This window comes from Panthera uncia, chromosome B4, assembly GCF_023721935.1.
Source record: "Panthera uncia isolate 11264 chromosome B4, Puncia_PCG_1.0, whole genome shotgun sequence".
Lineage (NCBI taxonomy): Eukaryota > Metazoa > Chordata > Mammalia > Carnivora > Felidae > Panthera > Panthera uncia.
In genome coordinates, this window is record NC_064809.1 from 20,924,229 (window position 1) to 20,943,175 (window position 18,947).

The following is an 18,947-nucleotide window of genomic DNA, read 5'->3' on the forward strand; positions in this document are numbered from 1 at the left end:
CCTCAACTGCTTTTTTTTTTTTAACCTTCGCTTAGCCATTTTTCCCCCTTCCTCCCAAATCTTGACTAACTGCAAAAGTCTTTCAGAAATAGATATTGTTTCTTAATCACATTTAACATCTTAATCACGCTTAAATACCTTCTCACCTTCTTTTCTTGAATTTTTTCATTCATTCAGCAAACACTTATTGTATTAGGTATCAGGAGTTGTTCCCACGTTAGAGATACAGCAGTGAACATAAACCTTTGTTTTCATAGAACTTACATCCTACTGGGGACACTGACAAATAAGAAAATAAACCACACACACGCACACACACACACGTATGCACACATACATCCTTCTAAACCCGGAATACATTCTGTGTCCACTTTATACAATACTCTCTCCTCATCTTTTTGGAATAGACTGGGGGGAACAGGACACCTAACTGGGATAGATTTCTGGAACATCTCGAATTTCTTATTTTTACCACTCATGTGGAATTTATCGAATACTACCTGGTATTGTGATAATTTTTCATAGACCCAAATCTTCCTGCCTAAATTGAAACCCCACGTGGGCCAGCTTCATGACTTCCGTTTCTCCCAGCAGCCTTGCCTTATAACTTATATGTCCAAATAGTTGATGGAATCAAAAAGGAGCAAGTGATTAAACTTTGAAAATGTCAGTACACAGTTTGGAGCCAGACAAATGTCTCTTTCTGTTTAGCTATCTGCCTTCTCATCCACCGATGAACATAGAAAATATCCTTATTGCTTTGGATTTCCACAGTAACTCTCTGTTTTCTGAGGTAGTTTTGCTAAAGTCTTGGTAAGAAAGGTAAAAGTTCCACTATCTTTAATCGCAAATTGGTGTTCTTTCTGAGGGTTAATTTTACGAGAGTTAATTTTGTAATTTCTTAGCACTTGTCTCCATAGTGATTTAGAAATGGAATTCATTTGGGGTGCCTGGGTGGCTCAGTTGGTTAAGTGTCTGACTTCAGCTCAGGGCATGATCTCATGGTTCATGATCTTACGGTTCGTAGGTTTGAGCCCCACATCAGGCTCACTGCTGTCAGCCTGTCCGTGCAGAGCCCGGAGCCTGCTTCAGACTCTGTGTCTCCCTCTCTCTCTCTGCCCCTCCCCTGCTTGCGCTCTGTCTCTCTCTGTCTCTCAAAAATAAATAAATGTTTTAAAAAAAAAGAAGAAGAAGAAGAAGAAGAAATAAAATCCATTTAAGTATTGAAGCCCTTATTGACATACCCAGGCAGGCTTCATGGGAAAGAGGTCCAAATGAAGTACTTCTGTTTGTAGCAGCAGGAAACTACAGTTCAGAGGCTCCTGTAAATTATCCCTTTTTACTCACTCAATAGGATTGCCCTCCATGATGTGCTAAGTCCTGCGTGCTGGCTCTCGTCTGCTACGTACCAAATGATTCTCCTCTCGCACCTCAGCACACTCAGAAATACACCTGCTTTGTGTTATAGGTGTTCTGAGTCAAGCTGTCCAATCTCATAAAGCTACCCTGTAACTTTAGGAGCAGGTAAATCTAAATATGCTTTTCACCATTCTAATTGACCTTTCTCGTGGTGGCTCCCAATTTACTAAAATCTTACTATGTATGTGAAGATGTTCTATTTATTTGTCTTGCAAAAGAAGAAATGTGTTCAAAAATTTTTAAGTGTTATTTGTTTTTGAGAGAGAGATAGTGCAAGCGTGAGAAGGGCAGAGAGAGAGAGAGAGAGAGACACAGAATCTGCAGCGGACTCCAGGCTCTGAGCTGTCAGCACAGAGCCGGACGTGGGGCTCAACCCCACAAACTGTGAGATCATGACCTGAGCCAAAGTCCAACGCTTAACCAATTGAACTACCCAGGCGCCCCAAGAAAGGTATTCAGATGATAGAGCTGGAAATATTAATTTTTGCTTAGAAATTTTATCATAATATATGGGGAGTACATTTTAGACTCTACTTAGCTGCAGTAAATAGAATATTGAATTAAAAAATACAAAACGTTGGGTATTTGTGGTGATTATAGAGTTTTGTGTAATGCTCCAAAAGCAATTAATAAGATTATTTTTTGTATTTCTTCCTCCAAATGAATTAAAGAGAAAACTCACATGGCCTTTGTTTGCCCCCCCCCTTCATCCTGTACTACGAGAAATATTTAAAGATAATTCCTGCTTCTAATTTACTGCTAGTGGAACAAAATGCAAAATAGTTGCAAAGACACAATTTAGGAGCTTCACCTGGCCGGGCCCCATTTTCTTAGCTAGGGGATGGGTGTGTGTCTGTGTGTGTCTATATATAATATATGATATATGATATGTGATAATGTGATATGTGATGTGATATGTAATACATAATATGTAATACATAATGTGTAATATATTGTCTATATATAATATATGATATATGATATGTGATATGTGATATGTGATGTGATATGTAATACATAATATGTAATATATAATATGTAATACATAATATGTAATATATTGTCTATATATAATATATGTTATATATAATATATGTTATATATAATATATGTTATATATAATATAATATAATATAATATAATATAATATAATATAATATATTATGGCTAAGGTTTATTTTAGTAAAAGATACAATGCAGGAACAGCAGGAAAAAAACAGACGTAAGCAAAGGCTATAGAAGTTCACATGGAGGTTTCCTCGTCCCCCCTCCGGTTCTGCTAGCATAACAAGGGCTGCAATTTTCTCGTGACGTAGCTCCACCCGAGGAAGTGCCCCTGAATCGTGGGATCTGAATTCATATCGGGAAATTCCAATTTGAGTGACGGTGCATTTCTCGGAGGCCACAAGGAAGTGGCACGTGTCTCAACTGCCAAAGGCATCCACCACGTGATCTCTCTCGGGTGAAACTGTCCTTTAACAATGAAGAGGGGGAGGTAAAGACATTCCCCAGTGAAGGAACACAAAGAATTGCGTTTTAAAAACTGGTTAACGGCCTCCAGGACAATCAACTGTGACCGCTGGCAATGCCTTTTCCACCGACAGGAATCCTTTGCGTCTCTGCTACACATGTTAACTAGCAAATTCTCTCGGGTTGAAACTATTAATTAAGAGTAGATTTTAATTAGGCAGTATCTTTACTGTTTATTAAGTACATTTCAGTTTTCGTAAGTGCAGAACTAAGTACATTTCTTTAGATAAACTTCAGGTAAGTCTTCACCCCTGCATGACATGGAAATTCTGTGCTATCCGTATTTTGGTTTGCTTTTTTCCATGTTTTGGGTAATTTAAAAAAAATTTTTTTTTAAAGTTTATTTACTTTTGAGAGAGAGACACACACACGGGAGTGTGAACAGGGGAGGGGCGGAGAGAGAGAGGGAGACATAGAAGCCAAAGCAGGCTCTAGGCTCTGAGCTGTCAGCACCAAATCCTACGCGGGGCTCGAACTCACAAACCGTGAGATCATGACCTGAGCCGAAGTCGGACGCTTAAGGGACTGGGCCACCCAGGTACCCCCGGGGAATTTTTCTTAAAAATGGTGATCCAAACTCTTCTTGCTGAAGGGCCCAACTGAAGCAAGAGATGATGTAAGACTGGCTTCGACTCCCTGAGGAAGCAACCTATTTTCTCCCAATTCAATAAATGCTTCTTGCATACCTACTGTGCACCAGACGTCTTGCTAAGCAATTATACGGAAGACCAACGTACGATTTTCGTGTGTACCAATCAGGCAGTGTTACCTTGAAAGTTAATTTCTCCTGCATAATGTGGAGGCTATAACACTCCATCACCGTCATCGAAAATTTGAAAACGGCATATGATAGGGTCATTGAGGTTTAAAATAATCTATTTCTGTGGGGTTCTTTAGATTACTCAGAGCACAGTTGGTGTGGTTCATTTTGTGACGTTGATTGCTGCTGTGTACTCTCAAAGGAAAGGCCGAGGGAAAAAAGAGGAGGAAAGAGTGAAGGAGGAAGAAGAGGTTTCGACATTACCAAAATTGATGGGAGAAGGAAGCCCCGAGAAAGAATGGTATCCTCCCTTCGATCCTGACTTCCGTGTTTACGTGTATGAAGTGACCAAATCAATATTTCCCATAACCAATATTAAGGAACAGATTGAGGTCCTTGCAAGGTAAGTCAGCTGTCTCTGTCTATTCATGCACATTTTCAGTTTCTGAGGAAAAGTTTCTGATGTTAGCGGTTTGCATTTTTTAGCCAGTTTTCAGGTGACTCCGTCATAATAACTGCACCCCACCACTGACTCTGAAGCAGAAACACAATCAATTGAAAAAACGCTCCATTTCTATTTTACGTCCTATTTCCACCAAGAATCAGAGCTAGGAGCTGGAAATTGCTTCAAGAAAAATGCTTTTGCTTTTGTCATTTTCTCCAGCGAAACCACTAAAGCCATCCTTCAATGTGATCCTAAGGAATGAATCAAGTGTGAAAATTAAATGACTCCGTAGGTAGATGGGGTGCTCACAATTTAAAGGAATCGTATCGTGAATTATTTGTAGACTCAAAAATTATGTTCTAATACAAACAACCATCACTGATTTTTATGTCCTATGTCTGATATTTTGCACTGCACGTTGCTCTAACGTGGGGGTGTGAGTGTTCTGAGGGATGGCTATTTGGGCAGGCTCAACACCCTGCAGACGTCAGTGAGGCTGCCTTCTTTTCCTTAAAAAAATTTTTTTAATGTTCATTTATTTTTGAGAGAGAGACACAGAGCAGGAGCGGGGAGGGGGCAGAGATCAAGGGAGACACAGAATCCGAGGCAGGCTCCAGGTTCCGAGCTGTCAGCACGGAGCCTGACGCGGGGCTCGAACTCACGAACTGTGAGATCGTGACCTGAGCCGAAGTCGGACGCCCAACCGAGTGAGCCACCCAGGCGCCCCTGATCCTGCCTTCTTAATTGGAGCATTTAGTGTGAGTCCGCTAAGAGAAACCTGAGACCTTGACGTGGTAGCTGTGAGGGGTTAGGAATCACTTCAAGTGGAGGGTGGCCTTCGCCACTGGCACCAAGAAGGAGCAGGTGAGTTAGGTGAGCAGGTGGATCCTGCAACAGCTGGGGCCTCCGTGGGAGCTTGTACCCTCTCCAAGTTGAAGTGCACTGCACTCATCAAACCTGGATGTGACAACCGCAAGAAACAACAGCCGCCAGATCATTGACTTCTCGTCAGCCAGAACCGGAAGAGAACATTTTTGGCTGCTGGCGTTTTTCGGGTGTCCTTGAGAAGTGATGACTCAAGCAGAACTCTGATCTAGCTCATTTCAGCATTTGCCAAACGTCCTCGTGCTTTGTTCCTATCGGGAATACTTTTCATCATTCCCAAATAATTGTGGGTTTTTCGTTGTTTTTTTTCTTTTTAAACCTGAGCCCGCACCAAGACGGGGATGCTGAGATTTGCCCCCGAGCTGTTGGTCCCCAGCATTGATCACGGTCTGCCTGGCTGGGTCGTGCGACAGCTTTCTCCCCCACCTTTCCTCCTGTTTTCGGCCGTTGTTCTTCCTCGCTTGGTTCTCGGTACAGCAAGACGAAAGTTTTTCTTAAAATGTGCAACTCTGCCTCTACTCCAAGATGCAGTATAGCCTTAGTTGACAGAGGATTTTTGTAGACGTGTTTACTGACCTCTTCAGGGAGAGCCTCCAATGAGGAGAAACCCCCGGGGCACATCCATTCCAACTCCTCACCCAACTTATTTTTCCTTCTGCCTTCTTCCTCTCTTCCTCTCACTTTAGTGTTACCTAAACGCCATCTTTCTCTAAATCAAAAAAAAAAAAAACCCAAAAACAAATTAATCAAATATATCTATATTTTTAAGTTTATGTTTTTATTTTGAGAGAGAGAGAGAGAGAGCCCCACCAGGGCAGGGGTAGAGAGAGGGAGGGAGAGAGAGACAGAATCCCAAGCAGGCTCTGCGCTGTCAGCGCTCAGAGCCCAATGCAAGGCTCAAACCCATGAACTGTGGGACCGTGACCTGAGCAAAAAACCACGAGTCAGACGCTTGACCGACTGAGCCACCCAGGCGCCCCCCAAAATAATAAAATTTAACAGGGAAAAATTAGAAAACTTGAAAATATTTGGGAATCCAAAGGAAAAATTTCCAATGTGTGCACGTTATCTCTTAAGTTCAAATTTGTTAAAAGAAGGGCCGTGTATGTTAGCACGATGCCTTGGGTTTCAGATTGAAGCATTTGTGAATATTTTTTCAAGGGCAAGATAAAGCTTTAAAACTGTGTTGATAGGAACTTTGTGTGATATGATTTGTTTCTTCTTATAAATATTGCGAAGATTAGCATTCATTTCTTCCTTTGTGTTGAATGAAATTGTGAGAGTGTCCGTCTCTATGTGATAGTTTGAATAGAGTGAGCCTAATGTTAACGCACTTATAGTAAGTTTAAAAAGTAAAGCAAATAAAGCCAGAGGAAATGCAGCTTTGACACATACAACTGTACGTAGAGTTACACTCAAAGCATCTAAAATGGGATGTGAAACTCGATTGATTGGATCTCAATGTCATTGACACAGGTACGTGGCAGAAAAAATGGGTGGTAAAATGTCAAAGGAGAAACTCCATAATTTCAGCTGGGAACTCCATATCAGTGAGCTAAAATTTCAACTTAAATCCAATGTTGTGCCAATTGGACAGATCAAAAAAGGAATCTTCTATCATCGAGCTTTGCTTTTCAAGGTATTTGAGATATTTTGCCTCATTTGCCTTTAGGTAAAAATGTTTGTCTTTCTCATAATAGTGTGAGCCACTTGCTAACATTTACACACACACACACACGCACACACGCGTATATATTTGCCAGACTACCGGAAGCATATTCATTCAATATTTATCATACACCTGCTACAGGTCAAGGGCTCTTCTAAGGTCTGGGAATATGGATCTCTTAAAGCGATAGCCCCTGCATACACACAAGGGCTAGACTTGTGGGTTCTCAGGTGATGTCAGGGAAAGCTTCAGGGGAGGAAGTGATGTGTAGCCTGAGTATTAGAGAATACATAGGATTTCATCGGGTAAAGAAGGAAGACAAGAACATTCTAAACAAAGCAAACATTTTATACAAGATGACAGGAATGAGAGTCCATGGTCGACTTGAGGAATGTAGCATAGTTGGTCTGGAAAAAGGAAAGAGGACGGGTCAGATGCAGCTAAAGGGCCGGATTATAAAGCGCCATGTGAATTTGCACTTGATCCTAAAATCTGTGAGTGGCCACCGAAAGCTGTTAAGGGGAGAGCATGATTTAAAAAATACATATATAGGGGCGCCTGGGTGGCTCTGTCGGTTGAGCGTCCGACTTCGGCTCAGGTCGCGATCTCACGGTCCGTGAATTCGAGCCCCGTGTCGGGCTCTGTGCTGACAGCTCAGAGCCTGGAGCCTGTTTCAGATTCTGTGTCTCCCTCTGTCTCTGCTCCTCCCCTGTTCATGCTCTGTCTCAAAAATAAATAAACGTTAAAAAAAAAATTTAAAAAAAATAAAAAATAAATTAAAAACACATATATATGTATATATATGTATATATGTACAGAGAGGTTTAAGAGCTAAACAGAAAGCAATTGGCGTCTGCCTAGGTGCGGTGTGAGGGACTGCATTCGAAGAACAAAAAGATTTTCAGGCTCTGGGCGGGGCAACCGTTAATGTTGGCATCGTTCACTGAGGGGGACACGAGAGGAGGGTCAGGTTCAAGAAAGAGGGGGTAATTTTTTTTTCCTCCACTGTATCAAGCGTCTGGAATATAATAAGAGCTGCAAAAATGGTTTCTGAACTGTAGACTGAATGTATACAATTCCTACTTCCTCCCAAATACCTACAAACCTCTTTACATCCATGTGTATCTTGCCTCCAGTTCCAAGCTAATTCTATATATAATTGGAGTGCCAACTTTCCCCAGTTTCTTTTTTTCCTTAAGTTTTATTTATTTTGAGAGAGAGAGAGAGCGAGGGAGAGCGTGTGAGGGAGGGGCAGAGAGAATGGGAGAGGGAGAACCCAAGCGGGCTCCACTCCATCAGTGTAGAGCCCAACTCGGGGCTTGAACCCACAAACTGTGAGATCATGACCCAAGCCAAAACCGAGAGAGAACGGGACACTTAACCAACGGAGCTCCCCTTGTGCTCCCCAATCTTCCTTATTTTCTTGGGTTTCTTGCTCTAGCAAATTCTTCTCTTCTGCCTTGAATCTTTCTCTCTCTCTGTTTCTCCTTTAAAATCTAAACTTAAGTCTACAATATTTAAAGAGGAAATATAAATCTTTTCTCGTAATAACTACAACTATTCCTGTAGCTCCTATCATCATGACCACCATCATTTTGAGCTACGTGACAGACACTTGATTAATGCAATTGTGAAAACTCTGAAAAATACCAAAAGTCGAAATTACTATCCTTGTTTGAAAGACAAGAAAACTGAACTGAGAGAGGGGATTTACCCAAGGTCAGCGAGAGGCACAGCTCAACTCTGAACCCGTGTCGATCTGAATCAAACCTACCATATTTTTTCTATCTAGATAATTCTCAGTCTTCGTCAAAATTCAGAGTCATCTCGGTACCTTGTCCCTCTTTGGCTCACCTCGTTCTTCTCCTTCAGGCCACTGCGGTCTCTCGCCTTGGCTCCCTCTCAGGAAGAACCACAGGAATCTATTGTCTGTCTTACTTGGTATGTCAAAGACTTTGTCACTCGTCCTTCTTATTCCCTGACAGCACTCTTCTTGAGTAACTTTTGTTCTCTCTCTCCACCTCATCTCAGTCTCCTCTGGTGACCTCTTTCCTCTAACGTTCTTTTAAGTGTTGGGGTCCCGCAACGTTCCGACACAGACTCTTCTCCCTTCTCACTCTATGTGCTTCATATGGTGAGGTCATGCTCTCACGTGGCCTTAAATACTAACTAGATGCCGCGGGTGTCCAGATTCTTCCCTCTGTCCCACAAACCTCTCCTGATCCCACATCCGTGTGCCTGTTTACCCTCCAGGCTGCACCTGAGTGTCTCACAGGCACTGTATTAGTGTGATCATCTGCTCAAACAAAATACCGTACATTGGGGGGCCTAACCAATAAATAGTTATTTCTCACGATAATGGAGGCTGAGAAGTCTCAGCTCAAGGTGAGAACGGAGCCAGCGTCTGGTGAGGACCCTCTTCCTGGTTTCCAGTGGCCACTTTCTTCCTTTGCCCTCACAGGATGGACGGACCGGGGGCTCTGGTCTCTTCCTCCTCCTACAAGCCCTCCCAATACCATCACACTGGGGGTCAAGGCTTCAACAAATGAGTTGGAGCGGAGGAGACATAAACATTCAGTCCGTAGCATTATGCCAAACTGGATCCATTACCCTCAGACCTCGGTTGAGTCATCCAATTCATTATCCTGATCTTTCCCACCACTGACATCCCAACCACTGATAAATACCCACTGATAAAATCTCTTACCCTCTACCTCCGTAAATCATTCACTCCTCTGAATACTCTTCATCTCCTCCATTTTCTTCCAGTTTGTTGCCTCCTTTTTGGTTTCGCTTTCCCACCCCTAGGCGCCTAGAGAAATCATCCATGGACCTTAGAATTCGCTCACTAACTTCCCTCATCCTCTTGACCCCATCCTTCCTCTCCCCTGCCTCGCCAGTCCACCCTGGGCCAGTCTGATGGCTTGCCCTTTCCACGGTGCCGCCCAGGCTGTGGAACAGGACAGTGGGGGGACGCCACAGCCACCTCAGGGTGCCCAACTCAGGTGGACATTCAGGTGTCACCCTTTTCCATCTCCTGGTCACAGGCTTTTCTCTTTTTTCCTCAGCAGCTGTGCCCCACATCTGTCTTTCCTCCTACTAACACTTTTCATTGTTTCCCACCTCACAAAGAAAATCCAGACTTTCAGATGAGAACTCATTCAGCTCAGTGGGAGGCAGCGTCACCCTGAGGTTAGGACTCAGACTCTGGAGACCGATCCCCTGCCTTCCACGTTAGGTCACCACTTACTGTGACCTCCTTGGGGAAAATTATCTGACCTTGGTTTTACTCTCCATAAAATGGGAAATGCAATAGTATCTATTTCACAGGATCATTGTGATGATTTAAAGTGCCTTGCCATGGAGTTTAAGAGGTCAGTAACCATTATTTTGGAAAGCATGTTTATTTTTGGCTCTCTACCCCGCAAGACAGTGTGTAAGATGATTCTGGTACCGATTCCAATGGGGGAGGGGTGGCGGGGATCGGGGTGGGCAGTTTCTATACATTCAGGTAATCCTCTGACCTCAGCTGGGTCAGTTCAACTCGATTCTGACACTACCTGCCTGGAGATGATGTCAGATCCCACAGGTTAAGGGCTCAGCCCTACAAGACTGTCCCCTCCCGGCCACACACGTTTCAGCCACCAGTCACAAGCCCAGGTTGTCATCTGTGCCTCTGACCAACAGATTGGAGGTTCCCCTGGACACAGCCCCCTCAGGGTTGATTAATTTGTTAGAGCGGCTCCCAGAACTCAGACACATTTTCCTGACTTGATCGGCAGTTTGTTAGAAAAGGATGTAACTCAGGAACAGCCAGATGGACGAATTGCATGAAGAATGGTATGGGGTTGGGGCGCCTGGGTGGCTCAGTCGGTTGAGCATCCGACTTCGGCTCAGGTCATGATCTCGCAGTTCGTGGGTTCGAGCCCTGCGTCGGGCTCTGTGCTGACAGCTCGGAGCCTGGAGCCTGCTTCGGCTTCTGTGTCTCCCTCTCTCTCTGCCCCTCCCCCGCTCATGCTCTGTCTCTCTCTGTCTCAAAAATAAATAAAAACATTAAAAAAAAATTAAAAAAGGAATGGTATGGGGAGAGGGCTTGGAGCCTCCGTGTCCCCTCCAGGCACACCACTCTCCCCGAATCTCCATGTGGTCACCAAACCGGCCCTTCTCCAGAACCTCTCCTTTTGGATTTTTATAGAGGCTTCATTACATAGTCATGATTGATGAAGTCATTGGCCACCGGGGACTGATTCAACCTGCAACCCCCTCCCCTCCCCAGAGGTCAGGAGGTGGAGCTGAAAGTTCTAACCCTCCAGTCGCAAGATTGGTTCGCCTGCCAAACCATCCCCACCCTTGGGGGTGGTCCAAAAGCCACCTCATTAAGAAAAGACACTTATGGCGCTCATCACTTAGGAAATCCCAAGGGTTTAGGAGTTCTGTGCGGAAACGGACGAAGACCAAACGTGTATTTCGTATCATAAATGACAATACCACGGAGTGCCATACATTTGGATACTGTTATGTGAGAGTTGACTGTTTACCAGGCAGGCTCAGCCTAGATAGGAGGTACGGCCTGAAAAATGACGACCATGTCTTAATCGTCTTGGTCCACCCAAGACTGCCTGGTGCCATCACGACACAGTACGTAATCAGTAAGTCACATGAATATATAAACAGGTGATTAAAACAACGCGATTCCTGCCTCCTCTGGCTAGGAGCATTTATTGAGCACCTGCTCTGTGCGGGGCTCACAGCCCTAAGCACTTGACACGTTTTAATCTACTTCATCCTTATAACCTGCTAAGCAGGAGGCTCTACCGTTATCCTCATTTCCCAGACGAAGAAACGGAGGCACAGAGAGGCTGAGCCCTTTGTTTGCGGTGACAGCAGCCAGGGAGCGGCTGAGCCGAAATTCAAACCCAGGCAAGTCTGAGCCAGCTCTCTCAATCCATCATGATGTGGCAAAGAAGTTTCCAGATTATTATTTTTTAACGTTTGCTTATTAATTTGAGAGAGACAGAGAGAGAGATGGAGAGTGTGAGCAGGGGAGGAGCAGAGAGAGAGGGAGACACAGAATCTGAAACAGGCTCCAGGCTCTGAGCTGTCAGCACAGGGTCCAACGTGGGGCTCGTACCCACCTTACGGTGAGATCGTGACCTGGTCAAGAATCGGATGCTTCACCGACTGAGTCACCCGGGCGCCCCAGTTTCCAGATTATTTTGAAGGTACTTTGTAAATAACCTCAAAACCAGGACGAACTGAAGAGACCACTTCCAAGGAACATTACACAACTCAGGAAGTGGCAGCAGGCAGCCCCAGCAGAGCAGGACCGTCCCCAGCCAACCAGCTCCTCCTCCTGCTCACGGCACGATTTCCATCGCACAGAACAAATCAGCAAGAAATAGGTTCCCACCAATTTGATCCCTCCATTCAATCCCACTGCATATCACACCCCCAGAGCAGCCTAGAAGCATGGAAAGATTGATAGATGCACTAGTGTTGAAAACCCGCGGAATAGCTTTTCTCCAATGACGTTATCAATCTTGTGCTGATACAATGCCGTGTAACTGCCTGAAAAATGTCACTTCCCAGCAGGACCTACACAGAGATTTTTGAGGCTACAGGATCTCGAGGAAGAAGGGAACTTGTCACATTTTATTGGTTCCTATCACAATATTCCACGTGTTTTTTGGTTTTTTTCTTCCAGCCTCCTTTCTAAGCATTTCTTTGCAAGAGTCGTAGATTTCCCCTTCAACAAGATGGGTCTTAGAGCTCAGGATTTTTTTTCTCCCCTCCTCTCCCTCCTCACTTTTGGTCGATCTTGTGTTTTCTCCCACAGGCTCTGGCTGATAAAATTGGCATTGGCTGCTCTCTGGTTCGTGGGGAGTATGGCAGAGCTTGGAATGAAGTTCAGTTGATGAATGAATCTCGTAAGGGACTGATCGGGGCTCTCCCTCCTCCTGAGGTCTACATAGTTGACCTCATGTTCCATCCAGGCGGGCTGATGAAGTTAAGGAGTAGAGAGGCAGATCTTTACAGATACCTCTAAACGATCAAATGACCAAACGGGGGTTCACGGGAGAGAAGTTCATTAGATACGCTTTCTCTGAAGTTCACCAATTGGTTTTATTTCTTTAAATAAAAGTATGAGAAATGTTCTTTCTGTCTGCGTAGAAATGAGGACACTGGGATTGAACTTGGTTGTGTTTCTGATTTCAGTCTCTTGGCAAGAGTTCAGTCTGATTGGATCATTTTATGCTCCCTGGCCCTCATGTAAAGTTTATTATTGTCAAAATTAATCCTCTCCACTGTTTCCTAAGGAGCCTCTGTGCCCTTTGGGAATCATGTGTAAAACCACCCAGCTGCTGTTCCCGGGACAATACCGTGGCCTCATGACTGTCATCCTTCATGCCCAGAATGCTTCAGGGACACTTGGCTAAATACACTCAATGGTATTCAATGTCTTCCGTCACCTTGTCCCACTTTTGTAAAGTAGGATTATTGATAGTTCGAACATTTCTAGATTGATTTTAGTACTATAAATTCCTTTCTACAAATTTGTGTTCGTATTTTTTAAAGTGTATTTCTGTCAATAACACCATTTAATATCCTTCACTGACCCAAAAATCTTTCTCAAACCTGTTCCCGTGAACTGTTTGTCTTCTGTCCTGTCTTGGATTACTTGAAACTATACCTCCAGTTCAAAACAATTCTGATTTCCTTTTACACGTTTTAATGCTGGGTCACGAAAAGAGTATTTTAAATGTATTTAGCTTAAAAATTCTTTCTTTAGAAAACTTTTAAATGTAGAAATCGAGTAAATCTTTGTCAGAAATTGTGTTTTCGGTATTCAGAACAAAATGGGGAACAGACACACATTTCAAATGATGAATAAAAACTAGTAATGGGATGACTCTCATCAAATATATATATCTTAGTCTGGCTTTGAGTCTCAAGTTTATTGTAACCGTTTTACTCGAAGGTTTTTAAAAGTCAGCTTGATTTTAGAAGTGAAGGCTGAGATGATTCTGTATGAACCGATGTGTAACTTCAAAGAATTTGTATTTCCTTATTTCAGAATAAAGCTCTTTATATCAAATGGTGGGGCAATTACATTTATCATGCAATTTCATGAACTGAAGCATAGATTATAGGATGCAAACCCGTCTAAGCATTTTCAAGTCTGTTTTGATCCAGAACGCATTTAAAGTGGATTACAGAGATATGTAAGATGTAACAAGGTAAAAATAAATGAAAAACAGGCCTAAGTGTCGGAAAGAAAGTTCACCAGGGCCAGGAATAAGCTTAGAATTCAAACGCATCCATGAAAATCCCATGCATTTGTTAGCAGTGGGTGAAAATTTGACGCTAAGCTCTCCGGCAGACAATGCAGAGGGAAATGCTATCAGTTACATGATTTATAATAGGGTCCGCTCGCTAAAAGCACAAAGCGGTTTCTCAGGAGGAACAAAGACCAGGGAATTTCCTCTTTGGGAGTTTCATACAGATGACAAATGTAATATAGAAAATAACATCTTTGAAAAACAACCTCCTAGTAAGTTCTGAAAAGGGTTTTCGTAGGCGATGGCCTAACAGCAAAATGGATTCCATTCAGAGTCCCTGTGCTACGGTCCAGGTAGACATTACATTTTCCAGCCTGGTACAGGCCAAGGGTTACCCCCCTCTCCCCTTTTTTTCATCTTTGAAACATTTGTGTATAACGTCTCTCTCAGCGAGGCTCTAGGTAATTACTGAACAGGAATGAGTTTCAATTATATTTTCAGACAGTCCTTTGAAGTTTATCTATTTTGTGTTACCACGAGACAATACATTCACAATAGCCACACACAGCATAAAATACCTAGAAATAGATTTAATAGGAAATACATAAGAAAAACTGTAAAATTTTAACGAGATCTGAATTAATGAAGATACACACCATTTTCCTTGATGGAAACTCAGCAGTACAAAGATTTTAATGCTTCCCATATTAATATGTGCATTTAGGATCTCATTCAGAATCCCGACACATTTTCTTTTCTGGAAACTGACAAATAGTAAACTTTATCTGGAAGAATGAATGCATATGCATGCCAATAATATTTGAAAGTAAGAAAACAAAGAATTGGTTTCATCATATACCAGGACATATATTAAAAGGCAGTAATAGGGGCGCCTGGGTGGCTCAGTCGGTTAAGCATCCGACTTCAGCTCAGGTCACGATCTCACGGTCCGTGAGTTTGAGCGCCGTGTCGGGCTCTGGGCTGACGGCTCAGAGCCTGGAGCCTGCTTCTGATTCTGTGTCTCCCTCTCTCTCTCTGCTCCTCCCCTGTTCATGCTCTGTCTCTCTCTGTCTCAAAAATAAATAAACGTTAAAAAAAAAAAAGGCAGTAATAAATTAGTATGGTATGGACATAAAAATAGAAAAATATTAACAGTACAGACACAGATACATATAATATATATATGTATATATATATTCACATATATATATATATACATATACATATATATATAGGGATTTAGTATTGATAAAAATCGCTTCTCTGCCAGAAACAAGGCACAGTGATAGCCTATTCAGTAAGTGACAATGGGAATACTTTTCCCAAAGGAAGATCCTTTCTATAATGACGGATAAATGAGAAGCCACAGAAGAAAATATCTGACAAGTTTGGCTCCGTAAATCTTTCAAATTCCTGTGTAGAAAAATACAGCATCAGCAAAAATATTTCTGTTCAGCAAAATAAAATGTAAGCAAAATCATAGTCAGGGAGTAAAATATTTGCAGCATATGTATCAGACATTATGTCAGTGTCCTTAACAAACAAAGAGCTTCTATAAACCAATGAGCAAAAGATAATCCACTCGGAGAATAGTCAAAGACAACGGTGTTTAAGTAGGGACATCCATACAGTGGTAATAAACAATCGCCAGATCTCAGTAGCCTGTCCTTTGTCGTATTACATGTCAAACACAGGTCAGTAAAGGAGGCTCTGTTTTCACACAGTCACCCAAGGACCCACGCTGACAGCAGCCCTCTGCTTTATAGCAGTATGACCCGGAACACATGACTGTCTAAGCCACTGCAGTGGGGGCAGAAAGTGCTGAGGATCTCTTTCGGGAATTAGGTGCTTTGGGTTGAAATAACAGGTTATTTGATCAGAACTAGACCCAGGAAACATGGGGAAATATCTGGAACCAAGGAGATGTGAGTTGGAATCCTACTCTGTCACTTAAAAGCTGTGAATACCCCGCAGGTGTTGTGGTTGTGAGGTTTCAGAACAATGTATTATAAAGTAGCGTGTTGTTCTCTTCTGGAGGTCAAACCATTTCATTAAAATTAATACCTAACTTTTAAAAGCAGCTATTAATTGAATACAGAAATGGACAGGTAAATAGAATCCTCTCCCCAGGCTTCCCTCCCCGGCTCTTGAGCAGGTATCCTAAATGAGGATTCGAGTCTACACTGCACTTTTATGAAATACACATCAGATTTCAAATGCACTAATTCCTTGTCAAAGAAGCACCATTGTCGTCCACGAAAAATACTTTTCTGGATGCTCAAAATACTACGCGAAGTCAAATGGATACTGACCTTTTCTTTTTATTGGCACAGAATTCTTCAAATATGGTAACTTGTTTCTCAACAAGATTATCACCGCGATATTCCTCTGCAGAAGGTGTAATCTGGAGATACGATGCATCAGGAGATGGTGTGTTTTCCTTTAGAACTCTCCATTTATTTTAAATTTTTTAATGTTTTTATTTTTGAGAGAAAGAGAGACACAGAGACACAGAGACACAGAGAGAAAGAGACAGAGCATGACTAGGAGAGGGGCAGAGAGAGGGAGACAACAGAATCCAAAGCAGGCTCCAGGCTCTGAGCCATCAGCACAGAGCCCGATGCGGGCTGAACTCCCGGACCGTGAGATCATGACCTGAGCCGAGGTCGGACGTTTCACCCACTGAGCCACCCAGGCGCCCCTCCTTTAGAACTCTTCAAAGAAACGCTGTAATACATATACTAGTTGTTTCTTTCTTTTCCTAACTCAGCACTAATAAGGTAGGATAAACAGGCTCTACGAAAATTACATGGAAAATATCACTGTTTGGGGTGTAATCTTAAAGCAATACAATAGTAACAAATCACTTATCTACAATTTAGTATTTAAAAGTACTATTCTTTAAAATTACCTGAATATTTTTATATTGATAACTAGCAAAAGCTTTGCTTGGGCTTATACTCTTAAAACCCTGAATATATATTATTTTAATAATAAAAGTGGACCTGACTTCAAAAGACAGCCATCAAAGTGTGAGCTGGGAATATATTAATATAATGAATTCAAATAAGGCTCTCACGGAACTCAGGCAGTACAGGAGACCTGTAGTGATCTGCCAATAAACAACCCACAAATAACCATTTTTAAAATATTAAGTATTGTTGGAAAGGGTAAAGAAATTCTGCTGTGATTTTACTAATGAATTCAATAGGCCCTTATTATCGAGAAGCAATATAATAGCGGGGGTAAAGGCCTAGATTTTAGGGTCAGAGCTGAAGTTAAGTTGTGCGTCTTTTTCTACCTGTGTGACCTGGACAAAGTTACTCAACCTCTCTGTTCCTCAGTTTACCCTTTTGGAAAATGGGGAGACACAATAACAAACATGTGCATATTGTTTCCTATGTGTCAAGAGAAGCTAAGTAACTTATCCAAAAATCACTCGGCTAAGAAGCAGCAAAGTTTTAAATTTGAACCTGATTTGTTTCCAGAGGCTATGCTCCCAATAGTATGTGCCTAATAATCCCGCTGTTCAGTTGAAAGGCGACCATGGTGCGAATGTGTGTGTGATTAGGGGCAGGAAGGGGTGTGGATATGGGAGTACACGCCCGCGTGTGCGTGCATGTGTGTATGTGGGTGTGTTTATAGCTCGTTTTCCTCACATTGCTCACACAGTGTTCTGTTCACGCCTCTTCCTTTAGCACATTTTGAGGGAATTCTTTATTCTATTTGGCTCCTGGGCCGGTCCGTCAACCCTTACTTCCAGTGACGTGCATTTTGAGGGTATGGACGGGCAAGCAGTTGTGCTTTACCTCACTTAGTCTCCGAGCACCTGGCTAAAAATTTAAGGGAGACTCTCACGCTGGCATTTTTGTCTTCCTTGGTTTCTTTAGGCTGTAAGATGGACCTACTTGATGTTAATCCAATGGACCCCAGAGCAGTGGCCTTATTTTTCTACAAGGATGAGGACAAACGTGGCCCGTCTAGGAAAGAAATGTTCCTAACTTCTGGAGGGTGAAGGGTCTGAGGGTTTACTCCAGGGGCAAGCTAACTGCCACAGTTTCTTGGCTGCTGGCATCAGACACGAGACTCCTGGGTCAAAGACAAAGGACTTCGTTACTCACCGCACAGCAAGCAGCATGAGCCAAGCACAGTGTGTCCGTTCTCTCTGCTCCCAAGTCTCGTGGGGACGACCTGGATAGACCCAGACGCATGCCGGCAAGTGCAGTGGATTGTGCGTCGGGAGAGGGACCTTGCTCTTACAGAACCCAGTCTTTTGTAATGGGCAGTAAGCATAGCCGCCCTGTCACCAGAGGGAGACACTATATCTTCCCAGGCTGTGTGCCAACATCCTTGAAAAGAGAGTCAAGGCAGAACAAAGGCAGTCAGGAAGCCTCTGAGTGTAAGACATGCAGAAACAAAGGAGAGTCATGGAGAATTCTCTCCCAGGCACTTGATCAATTCTTATGGTATAAAAGGTGTTATGGAATTTCTTATCTATAAAATAGAGAGATAGTCGACACATGGTTATGGAAACCTACCCTAGCCATTATCTCTATAGTTATATATATATATATATATATTTTTAATTTTTTTAAGTATATTTGTTTTTGAGAGAAAGAGTGCAAATGGGGGAGGGGCAGAGAGAGAGAAAGAGAGGCAGAGAGAGAGAGGGAGAGAGAGAATTTCAAGCAGGCTCCACGCTGTTAGCACAGAGCCCGATGCGGGGCTCAAACTCGAGAACCGTGAGACCGTGACCAGAGCCAAAACCAAGAGTCGGACACTTAACCGACTGAGCCACTCAGACACCCTGAGATACACCTCTTTATAACATTTTACATAAATAAAACTTTATTATGTATCCGTAATTGAATATCAGCTCAATGACTTATATATCAGCTCGATGACTCTTGAGTCGAATTTTCTTTCTAAAGGAGTGTTGGTGAGAGAGTGTGATAGTTA

At 42.8% G+C, this 18,947-nt stretch overlaps 1 protein-coding gene across 9 annotated transcripts in view; it reads left to right on the forward strand.

The window, feature by feature from the left end:
• The window catches only part of ARMC3 (armadillo repeat containing 3), a 105,810-nt gene extending 87,280 nt beyond the window's left edge, over window positions 1–18,530 (forward strand). For 8 of the 9 annotated variants that reach the window (XM_049624695.1, XM_049624688.1, XM_049624689.1 and 5 more), the window contains 3 exons: window positions 3,912–4,112; window positions 6,516–6,678; window positions 12,545–13,642. In XM_049624695.1, the coding sequence (XP_049480652.1) occupies window positions 3,912–4,112; window positions 6,516–6,678; window positions 12,545–12,754 (574 nt within the window). In that variant the 3' untranslated portion in view covers window positions 12,755–13,642. Of the gene's footprint in view, window positions 1–3,911; window positions 4,113–6,515; window positions 6,679–12,544; window positions 13,643–17,878 lie in introns of those variants that run through there. The other variant, XM_049624692.1, reaches the window with a different exon arrangement.
• The last annotated feature ends 417 nt before the right edge of the window (window positions 18,531–18,947 follow it).